Source organism: Neolamprologus brichardi, chromosome 15 (genome assembly GCF_056152115.1).
Source record: "Neolamprologus brichardi isolate AB-2024 chromosome 15, ASM5615211v1, whole genome shotgun sequence".
Lineage (NCBI taxonomy): Eukaryota > Metazoa > Chordata > Actinopteri > Cichliformes > Cichlidae > Neolamprologus > Neolamprologus brichardi.
Window position 1 is genome coordinate 9,821,628 of NC_142118.1, and position 18,680 is coordinate 9,840,307.

General features: G+C 39.2%; 1 protein-coding gene across 1 annotated transcript in view; it reads right to left on the reverse strand.

Annotated features, from left to right (window-relative positions):
• Positions 1–13,229: 13,229 nt before the first annotated feature.
• LOC102781283 (potassium channel subfamily K member 2-like) overlaps positions 13,230–18,680 on the reverse strand; it is a 31,377-nt gene continuing 25,926 nt past the window's right edge. Inside the window, exon 7 of the mRNA XM_006797100.2 lies at positions 13,230–17,493. Within this exon, the coding sequence (XP_006797163.2) occupies positions 17,137–17,493 (357 nt within the window). The 3' untranslated portion in view covers positions 13,230–17,136. The remainder of the gene's footprint in view (positions 17,494–18,680) is intronic.

Below are 18,680 nucleotides of genomic sequence, written 5' to 3' on the forward strand. Positions count from 1 at the left end.
TTTGTTACTGTACTGCAATAAAATATCAAGACGATTTGATTTACTTTTCCCCCCCTCCTGCTGACACCAAAGTATTCAGAGATTAGATTTGTGATAGATAACAATGCATGGTGGAAATAGGTTTTTAAGGATGTTATCAGGGTGGAAAGTGGCATGTGACAGAATAAAGGTTTAATCTCATGTTCTTGACAATGGCTGCAGCTGACTGTTTGGGTCTGGAAAGGCACAGCTGTCTGATGTGGCAGCAGGTTTTAGAGCTGGAGGAAGGAGTCTTCCTGTCCCCTCCTGTTAATGCGCACGATGTGCCTGCTGAGACCAGTTTTCCACATCACGACACAAACTTCACAGGAATAAAAACCACATCTTCCAGAGGGAAAACACCCGCTACCAGATGTTTCCTTCCTACAGAAGACCCAAAACACATTGAAGCATAGACTCTAATACCCCAGCAGCAATGACAGAAGCGGCCCAGAGGATGCACAGTATAGTTACAAGTATTTCCTATTCACAGCAGTAAACCGTGACTTCCTGTTTGCGGATCACTTTGTTTTACCTGTGATGCATGTGGCATGATTAACAGAGCAAACACAATATACTCTGTTCATCCAATCCAAGTAACTCATAACAGTTTTCTGATTTCTTGTCACTCTCTCGAGTAACATTCATGTCTATTAAAGCCCCATTTCTTCCAATGATGCCGTAGATTTCAGCTGCACTGAATGCATCTCCAGACTCAATATAAATGATAGATTGAGCAGAAAGGGGATCGAGGCTGATAGACTCAAACGAACATTTGCACAGTCAAGAGATTGATGTGGTCTTATCCTGACTCCTGTTTGTGAGTCTCTATCTTCAAGCTCATTTTCTTGCGAGGAATATTGACCAAGCTCCATGTGAGAGGACTGTCTCATGCAGCCTGAAGTTTAACCTGAAACACTAAAGAAGAAAAAAGAAACACCAGGGAAAAGCAAACATTTGCGCCTCGCTGTGTTCTTTCACTAAATGTCCTTCCCGGTTGTGTTTTCTCCACTGAGCAGTCTTGAGTTAATTAGGATCAGTGCTAACACCTGTGCTGATTAATTATTGTTTGCACCTGTGCTGAGTCTACTTAAGCCCCTCTCTTTGCTTGCCGCTTTGTTTGGTCACTTATGTTTGAGAGGTCTGAGTGGGCGTCTGTTTCTGTGTAAGGCAGTCCTGATGAGTGATTGGCTGCTCTGAGAAATAATACAAAAGTGCAGGAAACATGTAACCACTTCAATCAGCACTCTCAATCTGACTTCTCCATGCAGGTATTATATTTCTCATAAAGGGATCATAAAGGAGCCACTACTTGATGCTCTATTAAAAGCACTCCAGACTGGAGATTTTAGTGTGTGTGTGTTTTTTCCTATACCCCAATGAACCATCAAAACCCAGAACATGTAAAACATTATGTACTCTGATTGATTGTACCCATTTGAGAACTGGAAAATATTTGAAATGATTGTTGCACAGCTGGTTATGATTGCATTCATGCTTGAATGAAAGGTCCTGCAATTTTTTTTTAATTGTAATTCTTTTTTTATTATTATTTCCATTATGTATTTTTTTTTTCAACCTCATTTTTATTTTAGTTTAGCTTTTGATATTCGTATGGCTGGTTTAAGAAGCTCTGAACAGGTAAAACAGTACACATGCAACAATTTGTGAACATGGTCAACTCTCATATATAGACAAGTCTCAATGAATACATATGCACCCACAGCTTCTTCAGGAAATGACTAAAACTAAGGGCATTTTTCATTTTATTTTAGTGTTGAGCATACAATGTAATGCAGGTGAAATGGGTTTGTAGTAGCTTTCCTAATGGAAACCTGCATACTAAGCTTCAAGCTATATCCATCCATCCATTTCTCCACACGCTGGTGTGGTGGAGAGCAGTGTTGCCTCATAGCAAGAAGGTCCTGGGGCTAATTCACCTGCCAGCTTGGGATACTTCTGTACAGAGTTCTGGATAATCTGGCTCCCTCTCACAGTCCAAAACACACACATTTTGGCTAATTGGTGAACTTGGGAACGCGAAGGGTTGTCTCTCTGTGATAAACTGGCGACCTGACCAGGTTCAATCTTGCCTCTCTTTCTATGACAATTGGGATAGCCTCCTCCCCCCCCCCCCCCCCCCCCAAACCTGAATGGAATAAAGGGAGGAAAACGGATGGATGGATGAATGGTTGTCTGTCTCAGTGTTAGCCCTGTGACAGATAGGTGACCTGTTCAGGATGTACCCTGTGACAGCTGGGACAAGCATCAACCGTAAACACGACCCTTAAATAGTTAGCTAAAATTAAAATTAGGAACTTAAGTCCGTTGGTTATTCTTTAATTTCCCCTATTGTAACTCTAGTTTAAAACTACTCTTGATCCGCTGCCAGTATAAAAATAAATGTGCAGCTGCAGTAAGCAGAGAAAAAATAACTCAGAAATTCCACTTCTCTGACGAGATTGCATGTGTCTGGGTACAGACAGTAGGTGTGTGCAGGAAAAAAAATCAAACAAAAATAGAACTTGAAAGCTAACATTTGATGTGATGGACTATGAAAGCTCTTCCTCAGTGTCCACCTCTCGCCTGTGTTTCCTGTTTAGAGGCAGGACTCATCTCATGTTAACTCATGTGTGAGATTACCTTTGAGATTTCGCTTTTGCCCCCTTCTTTTTTATTTTTACATGACATGTGCTAAAAACTATTGTTTATCAGACTCTTCCCCACCTGTTGCAGCAGGCCAGAAAAAGCGAAGCTCTGCTGTTGTATAACTTTTAAAATCCTGCTAAATTAACTGCTGTTATTCACCGTTAATAGTTCAGCTGCTTCCTGACTGAGTATATGGTTTTAATTATATCCTGATAATGTCTGTCTGTGATGAAAATAATGGTATATGCAGAAGCATACTGTATGTATTTTAAACCCACAGCATGCACTGATTTCCTGCCAGCAACCATTATATAACTGTAGTTATATAACATTTAAGTAGAGGAAGTCAATGTATGATTAATTGTCTTGTCAATGATTTTTTTTACTTTTGAAGAAATTATTGCTCCTCAGACACTGATCACAATAACTGAGTCACCTTTCTTTGAGTATTTCTTGACCTTCTCTGCTATTATGAGGTAGGTCCTTATCTCTGATGAAAATGCTGATTATTCACAATGAGAGTAGTAATGACCGTAATTTGTGTAATAGGTTATATCACAGCTTTCTTCATATCCCTTTACCCCTTATCTCCTGTTTTCTAAATGACTGGGAAATTTCCCTGAAAATACAGTATACTGCCAGTAGCTAAACAGTGTGCACTGACTCAGTATCTGCACATTTAAAACTTCAGCGTTGCCTTTTTTATTGTATATGTACAGAGTAAAGCCAACATTTCATGTGTTCCTGTCCTTAAGAGCTATTTTAAATTTCCCAGGGAACAAGTGCTTTAAAACAGCAATCAAAGTTACAGTTTGAGTGTGGTCGTGCATGAATTCTGTATGCAGATGGATTTAACGCTCCTTCCTAATTTGGCCTCAGCGATGAGTTGCTCTTATGCATGAATGCCCTTCAGGCCCTTGGAAACAGCTGCACTTGTAGGTACCTACAATGTCTCATTTCAGTTCTTCAGCACACTCCAATTATAGTTATAAATACAGGAGCTGAGTAGGTGTAAATGTGGTACATGCGTATGTGCATAAGTGTTTGGTGGGATAGAGAGCGGTTCAAAAAGCAGAATATAAAGGACTTTTTTTTAGTCATCACATGGTACTGGACATTATTAAAAACAGGTAACCTGCTCTGGCAAGGAAAGACGTCTTCTGTGAAAAGCCCTAATGTATTTCAAAAAGGTGACAATCTTATGAGAAGATTATGGACATAATGAGCTGACCCTGGTAGAAGAGAATGGCCTTAGGAACTAGATGATGCCCAGCCACTTGCTATGACACGTGCATCTACTGAGCTAAGGATGAAAACTATGGCTGAAAGAGTTTTATCAGAAGGGATCCTACTCTACTCATCATCCTCACTTCCAGCATTACAGAAACCAACGATCTTGTACATGCCACTCCCACAATCCTAGAAAAACTCGGGTATAAGAGCAGGAATGTCTTATACCCTAAATGTGACCCCACTTTTTAGGTATTTTTACCAAGTCCTCACTGTTCAGCAAATATAAGAATGTGTGTGTGCATGGAGTGCTTAGGTTTGCTGAATATAGACAATGGAAACCCAGGAAAGTCTGTTAACCTGACTGTGATAATTGTTGAAACATACCTGCAGTTACATCTGTAATTATCTCCACAGATACAGTATAATTAACAAGTTGAGTCCCATTTGTTAAATTGCATATTGTAACAATTTGTTGGCAAACAGATAGAAACAGTGATCTCTAGATTTGTCATTGTTGTGAGGTTGATAAGAACTCATCATGGCACAAATTCAGAAATCCGCTTCAATTTACTCTTTCTTTGGTTGTCCAGTTTGGAATTAAGAAACGTTAACGGGAGCTGGAGCCTACTGTAGCCAACACACACCTGTGGAGAATTTTTAGTATCCATATTTTTGGCTTTAACAGAGAACTGAAACTGGACTGCTCTATGTGTAGAGAAATGGGTTCATTTCAGGGGAAATTCATTCTTATACTATAACAGCTGCTATAACAAAGTATAGAATATAATGAGAATATTATCAGTCTTTTGCTCTCTTTTGAGTAGTTTCTTTTTCTTTTTCTGAAAGATAGCTGGAACTGTGAATAATAATATGAACTATCATGTACTATTTCCATGTAAATTGAATACATTTCTCACTAGCTGGAAATTTTCTGCTGAGCAGAAATAGACATGAAGAGCTGTTGGAGCTCAGATGGAGGCAGCCATTGATACTGCACTTTTCACCTTTCGAAGGCCATCCATTCAATGTGCAGAGCTTAGCTGGTGTGGAAGGTGGTACAAAGCATTGAAAAACATGAACCGTGACAACTGTTATGACTCCACACCTGACTTCCACATCAGCCTTGACAGCTCTCTGAGACACACACCCACCCACCCACACACACACACACACACACACACACACACACACACACACACACACACACACACACACACACACACACACACACACACACACTCTCTTCATCGTAAAAATATGGTACAGAATAACTACTTTTTTTTATCCATTCAATAGTTCAGATGTTTTGTGCAAGAACATTTTCTGTGTTCAACAATGTTTGCTACAATGTTTCCTCTTTTCCTTTTTGGCTGGTAGCATAATCAGTGTATTTATCTGCACTGGGTGGATGAACTAAAGGCAATCCTTGCAGGTTTCCAAAGCACTTTTATAAATTGGGATTGGACATTCTGTCAGTGTCTATCATTTCAGCCTTTTTCACACAGGTTTACAAAAACCTTCAAGGTCACTGAGGCTCCTTGACATCTATGCTGTGGTATCAAATCATAAACCTGTCTAATGGAGTGAAAATCTTTGCAGACCTTGTGAAATCTTGTTTTAATGCCTTGGGCAAAGACTTCCTGCTGCAGAGCTCTCAGAAGTCGTTTAACCTCTCAGTAACATCTGCAGGAGTTTGAAGAGAAATGATGAAATTCTCATAAACAGGCGTAACTTTAAGGCTGCAACAGAATGCAAAGTAAGCCCTGGCTTCCTTCCCACATAGCAAACAGATCTGACCCAGATCTGGTATCAAGCCGGCTCTGCTGGTTGACTTCTGGCATGATAAGACGTATGTCATTCAGATATGGGCCAGGCCTGGCATAGATGGTACTGTCTATGTGATGACATGCCATATCTGGCTCGATTGTGGTTTGGTTTATGTGGCCCAGGCCCATAACAAACAGGTCTGGCCCGGATCTGGCATCAAGCTGGTACTTCTGATTGACCGGTGTCATGGCAGGGTGTATGTCAACCAGATGTGGGCCAGGTCTGGCAATGATGGCACTATTTATGTTCCTATTTTCCTATTTTAGTTTGAAGATCCAAATGCCACGTTGCAATACTATACTGCTATAGTAGCCAACGTTTCAAATGCAGATTTGACAGGTTTGTGAGTGTACACTTTATCCAAAACCTAGTGACGGTTTACTCATCTCTGCCAGTGGGTGGCTGTAGCTCAGGAGGTAGAGCAGGTCACCTACTAATTGCAAGGTTATTGGTTTGATCCCTGGCTCCTCCAGTTTGCATCTCAAGAGTGTGAATGTGTATAAATGTCGTTAGGAAGCACTCAGTATAGAGAAAGTGTGTGTGATTGGGTGAATATGGCATGTTGTATAGAGCACTTTGAGTAATCTGAGACAGTAGAAAAGTGCTGTAGAACACTCAGTCCATTCAATGTCTGAACAGAGTTTTGTCATGTTACTTTTGCACTATTATGTTCTGGCACGTTGTTATTACATGGCTTGATTAAGGTACACATTAGGCTGACATCTGGGGCCAGAGCCGAAACTGTTCTGGGCCAGCACAGGGCCAGCAGTGTGTCTGCAACTGGCCCGTGGCTGCACACAACTTACACATGGCCCACATACCGCAAAGAATGATGGCCCTTTGGTGGCCCAGATCAGGTTTGCCAGAGGTAATCCACACATGGGCCAGCACAGGACCACCAGTATGTCTGCAACTGGCCTTGTGCTGGCCCATGTGTGGGCCACCTCTGGCAAACCAGATCTGGGCCACCAAAGGGCCGTCATTCTTCGCGGTATGTGGCCTATGTGTAAGCACATTGTGTGGGCCAGATCAGGGCCATACCAATTTTGCTATGTGGGTTAATGGCTATTCATGATCCAAATTATGAAGTTTACTATTTTTGGACTGAATGATTATCGTATCCTAGAATGTATCAGCTCACTGTAGAATACTTTTTAAAGATATTTTAAAAGCTTTATAATTGTCATTTCTATTTATCAGGGACACCTTCTTTAAACGATATCTATTTGTGTTCTTCAGCAAGTATTGAAGTAAAGGTCAGGATGTTATTCATCTTCCCAGCATGGGAGGATATCCTTTCTGCAACAGCCAGCACATGATAGGAAAATGAGATTCAGATAGAAAGGTCAGAGTTTAAATATTTTTCATCTGGCTTTAAAGAGCTGCTCTTTGTTTCCTGTTTGACTTTTATAATTGGCTTCATAATCTCATTTAAATACCTTATGACTGGACATTTTTGTTTGTTTTTTAATAGCTCACCTTGTCAGTTTCCCCAGTATCTGGTAAAATGTAATTACATTTCATAATCAGCACAGAGCAACCTGTTGAAAAATGCACGGGGGTGCCGTCTTCCTCCTGCTGCTTGCAATAGTGTATTGAGAAGGTGGATGAGGAAATAGCTAGCATGGCTCTGTCAGATGCTAGCAGCACCTACTGCTAACTAGTTAACTGCTTGTTAGGTCACTCTTTTGAAAAGTCAGCTAGTACAATACAACCGTGCTACATTTGTTGTGTTAAGTAGCAGCAATACATTAATATGATAAAATACAAACAAACATTCAAACTGATTCAATATCAGAGTACTGCATTGTTGCTCACCCAGCGAAAATATTAAAGTTTTTCTGAGAATTAATTTTGAAAGTATTTCTGAAAATTGTCTCTCAATTCTGGGCTAAATTTACACAGGAATCACACTGCATACAGTTCACAAACTTTACTTTTACTAGTAGAATACTACTGTTGTCTGCACTTTAGCTTCTTAAAGCTGTAAAGTGCATTTTAATTTAGTGGTGAAAGGATGTCTGTGGCAGTGGTGTGGTCTCTGGCTCTGCTGCAATGGAGAGGTGGTACAGTAAGCTCACGGGGCTGTGCCGGGAGGACCAAGGTGACAGCTGAGAGGAATTAGAACTAATGAAATCTGCCCCTTTTTAGTGCCTGAACTCAGGAAGGAGTGGCATGGGGTGTGGGAAGGAGCTGGAAAGTTGGCTTCCCAGTGCTGAAGCAGTGGGAACGCTGTATTTAAAAAATAAAGGCGCTCAGCGTGACAATTGAACACTGTGTGGGTCCTGATCATTTCACAATGTGTAATGCACAATGGAAAGAGTGATAAAGGAGGAAAAAAACAAAGTCTTGAATACAACATGTTGCATGTTCTTAAAAGGCTTTACTGCGTTGCTATTACAGATATTGTGCATTGGGAATATTGAGCATTGACAGACTAAAGGCCAAATGAAAAGGTGAGTATTCCAGTGTTCAACGCAGCAGTGGAACAACAAAAGTAAATGTGTGTTACATTGTGTATCTTAAAAACAATTTTCCACCTTCTATTTTATTTTGCTGTCACAGCTGCACAACTCAGCGGCGCTTAATGAGTGCGAAGAAACAGAAATATCTAAGAATATCATCATGAGGCCAATTAGAAGCCAAAAAATTGTAGAACTGAAAGTCTACAAAGGACCTGTCAAAGTCTTTCCACACAAAACCCACGCACCCACACACAGTTCCAGCTCGCTTTCAGTGTGTGAGGTAACCTCAACATGTACCTCTTCAACTACAGACGATTGTGGTTGGTGGCTGAGTCACAGCTTGTCTCTGATGTCACTGCAGACAGAATCACTAATGAAAGAATTTCCAACCAAGTTGGCTCTGTGGCTGCATTTTTCGGGATGCAGTAGTGTACCTCTTTGCTATTAAGTACATCACAAGCAGCCTTTTCAGTGTGGAGTGACTACAAAGGTTCACAACAGCTATATACAGTTAAAGTCTTCCGCCAGCTGCAAGATCAGAGGGCTTTGAATAAAAAAAGGTTTCACAGAATTCTAGCTAAAGCAGTTTTCCTGTATACACAACCTGTTTGTTAAATAAGTTATAAAACCTGTAGATTATGATTGTTTAAATACTTACTTTGTTATCAGTCTACAAAATAAAAAGCAAGGCAAGGAGCAGTGAATCATAGCCTTTCTTAAAAGAGCAGAGTCAGAAGCTGTGTCCTCTTGGTGAAATGTGCTTATAGTCTGTCTGTCTGTTGACAGCTCAGAGGCTGGAAGGTGATGTGCAATGTCACTCTCCATCTTGAAAGTCATTAAGTAACCTGTCAGTTTTCATTAAGGAAAACTGTAGTAGGCTACGGAGAGGCGTCAGTGCTTTTGTTGCAGATTGCTTTATGTATTTCTGTATTTAGCACAGAAGAAAGTCGAGGACGACTTAGAGAAGAATTGTACATTATTGCACAAACAGTTCTTAATACAAAACGTTCGAGGTAAGTGAAGGTGTCAGTGCAGTCACTCATGAGTAGGCTTCTCGGTCCATGCTGTGCTTGTGAACCATGACGAGCATTTTGCAGCTTGTGACTCAGATCAGTTTGTCAGCACTTGTCCATTATCAGACGGTGTGCGTCATTACTTACGTGATTACCGCACTACTGTGTCCTTTATTGTTGAGGTGCACAGAAAACACACGTTGTTTATCCAGAAGAAATGCAGCAGAGTTCATTCTGGACAAGTTGGCAGTTATAAAGAGACGATTCTCTTTATCACTCTCTCTTTTTAAGGTGTAATTTCATGGGACAAATCTAGTCATAATCTTCCATTTTCAAAGAAACCCTGTAAAAAACTAAAATGTTAACGAGAAGTTTGTTTTGGTTTGTTGTGGCTAAAGGCTGACCGAATGTAGATTAAATCTCTTTAACACATGGGTAAAAATACACGCACATAATAACACATTACTGAAAAATACAGAAAATTTAGCAAAGCAATTATCTTCTTTGAGAATACAGTTGAATACTCTATACTGCAAACTGCAACGCAAACTAGTTTTAAAATAGACTATTTCAATTTTTTAAATTTATTTTACGTTTAATGCCGACTTTACAGACACAATATCCCCTATATGAAAATGTAAACTTTTAAGGTATTTATCAAATGCAGTTAAATAAATAGAGCAGGATTTTTACTAATATTTAATTGAACTATTTGTTTTTTGTGCAATAATTTTGTGTCTGTGTGCCATGTTGGCATACAAAATAAAACACAAAAGTACCAGTGTCAAAATGATTGGCCTCCCTGTAAATAGTCAGTTGTGTGTATTTCTGCTGGATATTGACCCTGGTAATATTTGTGGGTGTTTTAAATATTTTTTTTCAGTTGGATAAGGGGAAGAAAAGAAAGAATAGATCACCATTGCAACTTGTACTCAAGACCAAACACGTTCTCATCCACAGCAATTTGAGAACCACCATTCTAACCACTCTGATTGATATTTTAGTTTTTCTCCAGCCAACCGAAATAAATACATTCTTGTTGTGTTGAACTTGCTTCTCAGTAGACCCCCTCATTGTTTGTGTGGTTAACAGTGTTATAGTCTAGCTGGCAAGCACCACATGACTGATATTCCTGTTGGGATATAGTACATCCAGGAAACTTACACAGCACTATTTGTAACCTTTAGGTCCAGGTGCTAGGAAATCTAAACAGTTATTTTCCTCCTGTATCTGTCTCAGAGCTCTGTACCTTTTGTATGAACGTGCAAGTCCTCCACCTCATAACTAGATCCAGTCCTCACTCCTTCTCTGAAACACATTTTTTGCTGAATCTCTGAGTCTGTTGCAATGATCTTAACACATCACTTGAGGTTGGAGTTTTTCCTTCCACTTTTAAAACAACCACAGTTAAACCACTAAAGCAATCAAACTTTGATACTAGTATACTAACTAATTACAGACCAAAACCTTCAAACTCATTACAGATCAAACCTTCCCTTTTCGTGCAAAAGATGTACTACTGGACATCTTCAGAAAATGTGAATGAGGCCATAAATGTCGGTCTTTTAACTGTATTTTTGATTTTAGAGCTCATCTTACTAATAAAGACCTCCCTCACTGCCATTCATACTACACCAAAATAGCTAAGCAATAGATAATTGAATAGACAATTAGATAATCTACTATAGAATTACCATTCTAAGAAAAAAGGGGCATTTCCTGTAAATTAAGAGAAATCTCCTGTTTTATAATTACAGGAGAGTCTGGGCAATGAGCTGCTAGAACCTCTTTTATAAGTCTACACATTTGCCTCTTACAATTTAAGCCCAAAGAATTGTGGTACAGCAGCATTTCTTTATCATGTAGAAAAACTGAAACCTACTGTTGAAATTGCCCAATATCTCAGGAAGTAAATGTGTAATGAAACTTCTTTACACTTAGAGAAAGGGACTTTCTTCACTCTTCTGGCCCACTTAAGATCATAGCGGGCTGTATGTGGTCCGACATGTAAACAGTGTTGGGTAAGTTACTTTAAAATAGTAACTTAGTTACATTACTAGTTACTTCTATCAAAAGTAACTCAGTTACTTCAAGTTACTCGTTACTTTCAAAGTAACTAGTTACTAGGGAAAGTAACTTTGGTTTTACTCAAAATTCTCTTGTTAATGTGTTGCTTCCCCAACTTTGCCAGTCTTCTAGCTTGCTTACTTGCCACAACTGCACTGTGCCACCTACCAATAGAAAGGAAAAGATAATGTGCATATTTCCACGAGAGAAATCCCACGCCTGGACCATCATTGACTGCTGCCATGATTCTAGCCTACGTCACACTTTTTACATCCAACACAAAAACTGCAGTCGTGGTGCTTTGATTGTACTCAGAACTCAGAAATTCTGCCTCCTGAATAGGAAGATGTAAGTAACACCAGACTGCAGATGAGCTGCATACAGAGCTGGACTGGGACAAAAAATCGGCCTGGGCATTTTGACTAGAGACTGGCCCACCATTATAGGAAAGATCATAAAGCCTTTGAATGAAAACAAACGCTGTTGTGACAGTGATGTTCACTGTTTTGATGGTATATATGCATCAATCTATCAATCATTTGTTGTAAGATTCAGATAATTATTTTTTTACAGCTAGACATTTTAAATGAGAATAAGAAAGAAAAGTATTTCTTTGTGCCCCCCTCTCCCTGTTAATGCCCAACCTGGCCCCCCTGGCAAAACTTTGCTAGATCCGCACCTGCACAGTTACCAGCTGTAAGCTACCTAAAAAAGGATCGTGGGGTTATCTGTCTCCCAGAAACAGTTCATAACTGCCCTTCAACTCATTCATGTCACCTAAAAGGTAAACCTGTTTCTCCATCACCTGTTCAGCTCTGATGATTCAGTAAGATGATTCTCCTGGTTTCATCTTCATGTTTCTCTAAACTCCACCTAAACTTGGTTTATATCTGACCCAGATAGACTGCAGGTCATAACTTCTTACCTGGACCTTCTTACTTGGACCGGCGGCCGCCTCGGGTCTCTTTTCCTTCTGTGTCCCCTTTCTCTCATCCACCTGCTGCCTCCACCACTTGCTAATGTTACAGAATCTGTGGAAGCTCCGCGATAGCCACCACACGAAGTAACGAGTAACGACCCTATCTAAATCCCAGTAACGACTAACGCGTTCCTGATTTTGGCATAATAACTAGTTACCGTGCTCGTTACCACAATAATAACGTAGTTACTGTAATGCGTTACTTAATAACGCGTTAGTCCCAACACTGCATGTAAAATGAGTTTGACATCCCTGGTTTAGATCATATATTACTGACAGGAAAGATTGGGTATCAGCCACTCATGACTTTTCCTGTGGCAGTTGTCTTGGTTTATTACTTTTGCCCTTATATGTGCTACCACTTGGCAACCTGTTCACACAGCATAATGTGTTACCATAGTTGTGCAGATGATACATAGCTATCCCTATCTGAGTTAGATGACGAACTCTCTAACACTGTATTTGACTGACATTAACAAATAGATCACCACAAACCTCTTAAAACTTAACAAAGACAAAATGTGAGTTCTTTTAACTGGGCCTAAAATCAAACAATGTTGTTGGACTTCCCAACAACATTAACAGAAGGTTTCAGCTTATCCATAATTAGTTTTATCAGTCTGCTGCAGGATTTATTTAAAATACTGTTACCAGAAAGAAATGTAGCTTCAGGTACTTTACTGTAATTTAACAGCAATATTTGTTTTGCTGCAGGAATAATGGCCCATGCATCACTAACAAATACAATATTTAGTGTTACCGTGTTAATCTGTTGAAATTTACAGTGCTCAGCTATTTGGTTAATAATATTAAGATAAAACCATATAATTATTTTTTTTAAAAGTTCTACATCTTTAGTAGAAACTGCTGATATACAGAGAAACAGTCTTGGATTTGTAGAATGTTACAATAAGGCAAAAAATGTTATGCATTCAAACTGCATGTTATACAAAATGACCTTTTTCATATAAAACCTTTTATTCTAAATATTCAAAAAAAGTGGTCATGATTTAATGTGACATACCATACATTAACACACTGGAAACATACAACGCTATATTGTTTTTAAAAACCAAACAAAGCCCAGGATAGGAAATTCATGATCAATAAACAACATTTAAAATAGCATGCAACACTTGATGATGTCATGTTTTTTAAAAAAAGATCATGTGACCATGAAGCCTTCACATATATTCAACAAATAGAAATATATAGAAAAAATACAGTGAAAATTATTTGTGTTGTCCTTCCATCACAAATTGTAAAATTTTCATGCATCTTCCAAACCCAAGTTGATATATATTTATTAGTTCATGTTATTATGACTATGATTGATACATGATTCTCGTTTACGGCATTCTGATTCTGAATTAATGAGGGCTGGAGCTTTAAAAGGCCTTTCACAGCATACCCACATGAGCTATTGGAACACCTTTGCAAGCATTTATCGCTGCGTTAAATGATGCATGTGCTTACGTCCATAATGAGGCTCCTCTCAGCTGTCAACGATGGGTGGATACATTCACCATGCTTGAATCAGGATTCTGATGTGAGCTACAGACCTAATTAAAAACTGTCACCTCGGGAAAAGAGAAGGAAACGTAATGTGTGTGGGCGGAAACTTAATGAGCTTCCTCAAACCCGAACGCACACGCTCAGTCGTGCAGTCGTTAATGGTCATACAAACCACCATGTGCATGTGGCCTTACGTGTCCTGACATATTATATAATACTTCATTGACGGTCCTCCTTGACTTTCTGCAGCACTCACAGGCTGTTAATCACGTATCTGACAAGGGAAGCAGCAGCACAGTCTTTTAGGGGCCTTTGCTTTGAGAAGCTACACTAAAGCTGGGATGGCTTTCCTCAGACTACTCAGCAATTATGTACTAATAGTCTTTCTCCCAGTGTATTGCAGTTCAGCACACGGTACAGATAACTGTTTACATGGTATTGATTGCTTTTTAGAAACATAAAGAGAAGTAACAGTATTATTTGTTAAAGTTCCTTTCTATTTTCCTCAGTGATGCCCCTTTGATTTTATTACACATAATAGCGAATGGCTTTTATACACGAACACACACGACCAGACTCTGCTCAAACCAAGAAAACATGTCAGGAATTATGTTGTGCCCGCTAAACTGAGTCACACTTGGGGATTAATGTCACTTGGGAAGTAAAATTGAAGTAATGTCTTAGCCTGTAAAGATCTTAGAAAGGCAAAAAACAAACAAACAAATATAAAAACATATTAAAACTATTTCTTACACCTTTAGGAGGTGGGATGATATGCAGCAATAGTTATGATTTCCAATCTTTTGTAAGAGCAGAATTACTTCAGATTTGATTTCTATACATACAAAAATGAAACATATTTCTGCATTTTTTTTTTTATTTAAATGAACTGGAACATATTAGATACATAGAAAAACTGTGCTGAGGTCAGATTAAAAGGTCACTTTTGCTGACCATATCACAAACTACTTTCCCCCCCCAAAGTCATCTAAATGAGTAATGAAATATCAAGCTAATATAAGCTGGAGTTAAGTTAGTTAAACGTTACAATTGGTAGTTCATGGACATACATATTTGACAACTAAATCTTGTATAAGACCTTGTTTGGTTGGTTCAAGCTGTTTTAATTTACTTTTCCCTGAATTTTGTCATTGTCTGTGTCTTGACATAGCAGCTATGGGAATATTAGATGAAGCCAAACTGTAAAGTGTGAAAGAACAACAAAGACCATATAAGGATGCAGGGGGAGGTGCCATAAATCACAAACCTATCAACCATGAAACTTCATTTGTGTCCCATTTGGGGCTTTGTGCTCTCAGTTTAGCTTAGCATTCAATTTCCAGATTGTGGTTTTGGCTAAAACATCCTCATTTACATTACCCCTGCATGTTAAATGGCATTCAAGGGTAACTGGTGTGCTTGAATCAAAGGGTTGACTGGCCTCACTACTGCCACAACTGGAGTGTCAAGACAAAGGACACTTTGGGTACCTCTAAGATGCCAAAAGCTTTGACAAATTAGCAGTATTTAATGGCAGCAGAATGGAGGAAGGTTGATATGGCATAACAAATCATCTTATAAGACAAACTGTAAAACTGTAAATGGCACTATTAAATGAATGGGACAGTGCCAGCTGTTGCTTTTTAAATGCACTGAACAAAATCAGACAAGCAAGATGCACTAAAGACACTAGGAGAGACTAAAATGGAAAATATCCCTTAAAAATTTATTAACTTTTATATTTTAATAATTTAAAAGAAGAAGTAGATTCATATTCTGTGTAATTATAAATGGAAGTGAGATATAGGCTGTGCCTGAATAACATTCCTGCCATTAGTATAAATTTTCATCAACACCAAACCTGCAAGAGAGCAGCATTTATTTAAATAATTTCTTCTTGTATATGATGCCGCTAGTATATCTGTAAAGCCTTAATCGGGTCACTAATGTGACACACAGTAAATAAGGATTTCTGATTGTATACATTCACTAACAGCAATACATAACAGACCTTATCTTTACAAATAGAGAAACTATTCCCCAACCAGCTCAATCACAGAGAGCGGTAAGGTGGAGATGTGCCTCACAGCTTCGGATATTTTACTACTACAGTACCTCAAATGCCAGAAGTTCATTTAAATTCAGTTTTCAAAACCCTGAAATGCTAGATTTTAGAAATATCTTATTCATCTGTCAGAAAAGCAGGATCATAGCTTTGGTATACTGGAGTTAGAGGGTTTGATCAGAAAGCCTGGCACTGTGGTTAATGTAACTGTCGGCACATTAAGATGGTTAAAGGAAAAAAAAAAACTAAGACAGTTGATAGAGCGGTGACCTTTTCTCAAATGTTACCTCAAGTAATCAAATATATCTCAAAATGCTTTCTCCTCCCTTGTCATGCAAACTTCAAGTCAAAGAAAAAAAAAGTCCACTTATTTTCCAAGACACATCCCAAATACATCTTTATCACTGCCGTTCTCAAAAATAAGAAGTATGAGAGCTCGCACAAGCGCTGCTCAGTCTCTCACACGCCGTCATCCTCAAAGGTTCAGTATACTCTTTAGTAAGGCACGAGTGGAATATTCCTCATAATGAGAAACTGAATGTCAGTCACAAAGAAACTAATATGTCAACATTCATCTCTATAGCGAGGGCAGACTGACCGGCAGATGCAAGGCATATAAATTCATGCTGTAACAAGCGTAATGCAAAAGAAAGAGGGACATTCCTTTGTGTTAGCACAGAGCTGCTGTCTTGTAGAGAATTTGTTCATTGTTGATGATGCAGTGTTTTTATCAGTGAGGATCCTCTCCATCTGATGCAGATTTCAGGGCCTCTGAAAAATTCAGCAGGAGCTTTGCAAAGACACGTCTATTGCTTCCGAAGTTTGATGAATTTATTGGTCTTTGTTTGCAGGGGGTAGGAGGACAGGATGCCCAGTGTGTTGCTACCTCAGTACAGGGTTTTCATTTCCTTCCTCTGCTCAGGAGGAGTTTTCTTTTTTTCTTCAAGCTCATGCCTCCAATACAATCATTTGCTCCAGTCTGAAACATTTTTTTTTTTTTTGATTTGGCTCAGTCACTAGCACAGCAGTCAGTCAGTCACGTTGATGACATAAGACTTCAGACTTCTTTCACAGACTAAATCCAAACTGTGTGTTCTTATGTGTGAGGCTCACACACATGAAGGTACATGGCTTCATGACTGATTTATGGGATGGTTGGAACACAGTCTACTTAACAAATGTGTTTGGGTATGTCATCAGCGATGCTCTGTGAATGAACACAAAAGCATGTTTGTATCTGTAATCTCTGTCAGTGGCTAGATGTATTTTACACAGCTCCCCAAATCTTATTATTCACGCTGCTCCTCATTTGAGGTTTTCGATGATGGCGATCTCCTGTCGGTCGGCGTATTCTGGACTGAGGCCGTTTAGATAAAGGCTGCCGTTCCTCGCCAGGGCCCCCGGGAGAGGACTGAGGGAAAGATTCACTGTGGGATAACCCTCTCTGTCCTCACAAAAGTTAGCTGACAGCGTCCTCTTGCCAGGGGTCATTTCCTGGTTGATGGACGCATTAATACCCAGCTCAGATGACAGCTTGCGCTTGATGGATGCAGCACGCTGAAACTTGTCATAAATGTCAACACTGAGTCGCCTGCGGGTCTCTTTGAACTCTGCTGACACATTTGCAGTCCATTCTGCTGCATGTGCACGAAACTCCCCAACCTGCAGAAAAAGAATGAAGATTGATGTTTGAAGGCGATCAAACACGTGATTCTTAGTTCCTCTATCTACACCTGGTGTTAGAAAAGTCTAGTTTCACTAAATGTCTCTGTTTACTTGTGTTTGGGTAACATGCGTGAATTATATCATTGCTGGTATTTTACAGTGATGAAATTATTATGATAGATTGTGCAGTTGCACTTTTTGGTAATTTGTGTGCAGGTGGTTTTGGACAAAGAGCTGAAGGGTTCAGGGTTGCTAGATTTGTGGGTTTCCCACAGATTTGGGCTACTTTTAACATGGCATTAAAAGTAGACAAAATTAAACACAAGGTGAACCTTTATTCAGGGTGATTGTAGAATCCAGAATCTGAAGGCCAATGAAAAAATGAAAGGTAGTTTAGTTCAATTCAATTTTATTTATAAAGCACCAAATCCCAGCAACAGTCACTCCCATGAGCAAGCATTTTGGCAACATGAGGAAGGAAAGACTCCCTTTTAACAGGAAGAAACCTCAGACAGAACCAGGCTCAGAGAGTGCCACGACTGGTTGTGTCAAAAAATATACTGTAAACACAAACACAAACAAAAACCAGACTACCAAGGTTGTCCGAACTCAAGACCAAACACAGCAGCAATATAATAAAACAATAAAAAACTAAGAACCCTAAACAACCAGTCACAACTGAAACAGGACCCTTAATAACCAAGAATACAAAGTTCCAAAACACAAAAACTTTCCAAAACTTAGGGTTCCAAAACACAGGACCATGAGAATAGCATATCGTATAATATCCAAGTATTCAAATTCTGTTGACATACATTTATTGTTGTCTTGAAGTTAAAATGATATGTTGCTTTTATAGGCTGTTAAAGATTCATAAAAGCTAAAATGTGTAAATTTAACTGACAGGAGGTTGCTAGACAACCGGGTGAGATCATAATATCGGATATGGATAAGACTTGATGTCAGACGTCAGATGTCTATTCATATTAATGTACAGAATTCACCTGCTTGCTGCTACTACTGCACATTCACCCAATGTATATACTCTCTCTCTCTATATATATATAATGTTCTTCCTCTACCACCCCCCCTCCCCCCCCCATTTTTGCACATGTTGAGGAGCGTGTCAGGCTACATTTAAGCAAATGTGTGTTATACTTGTATAACTATGCAGGTGACAAATA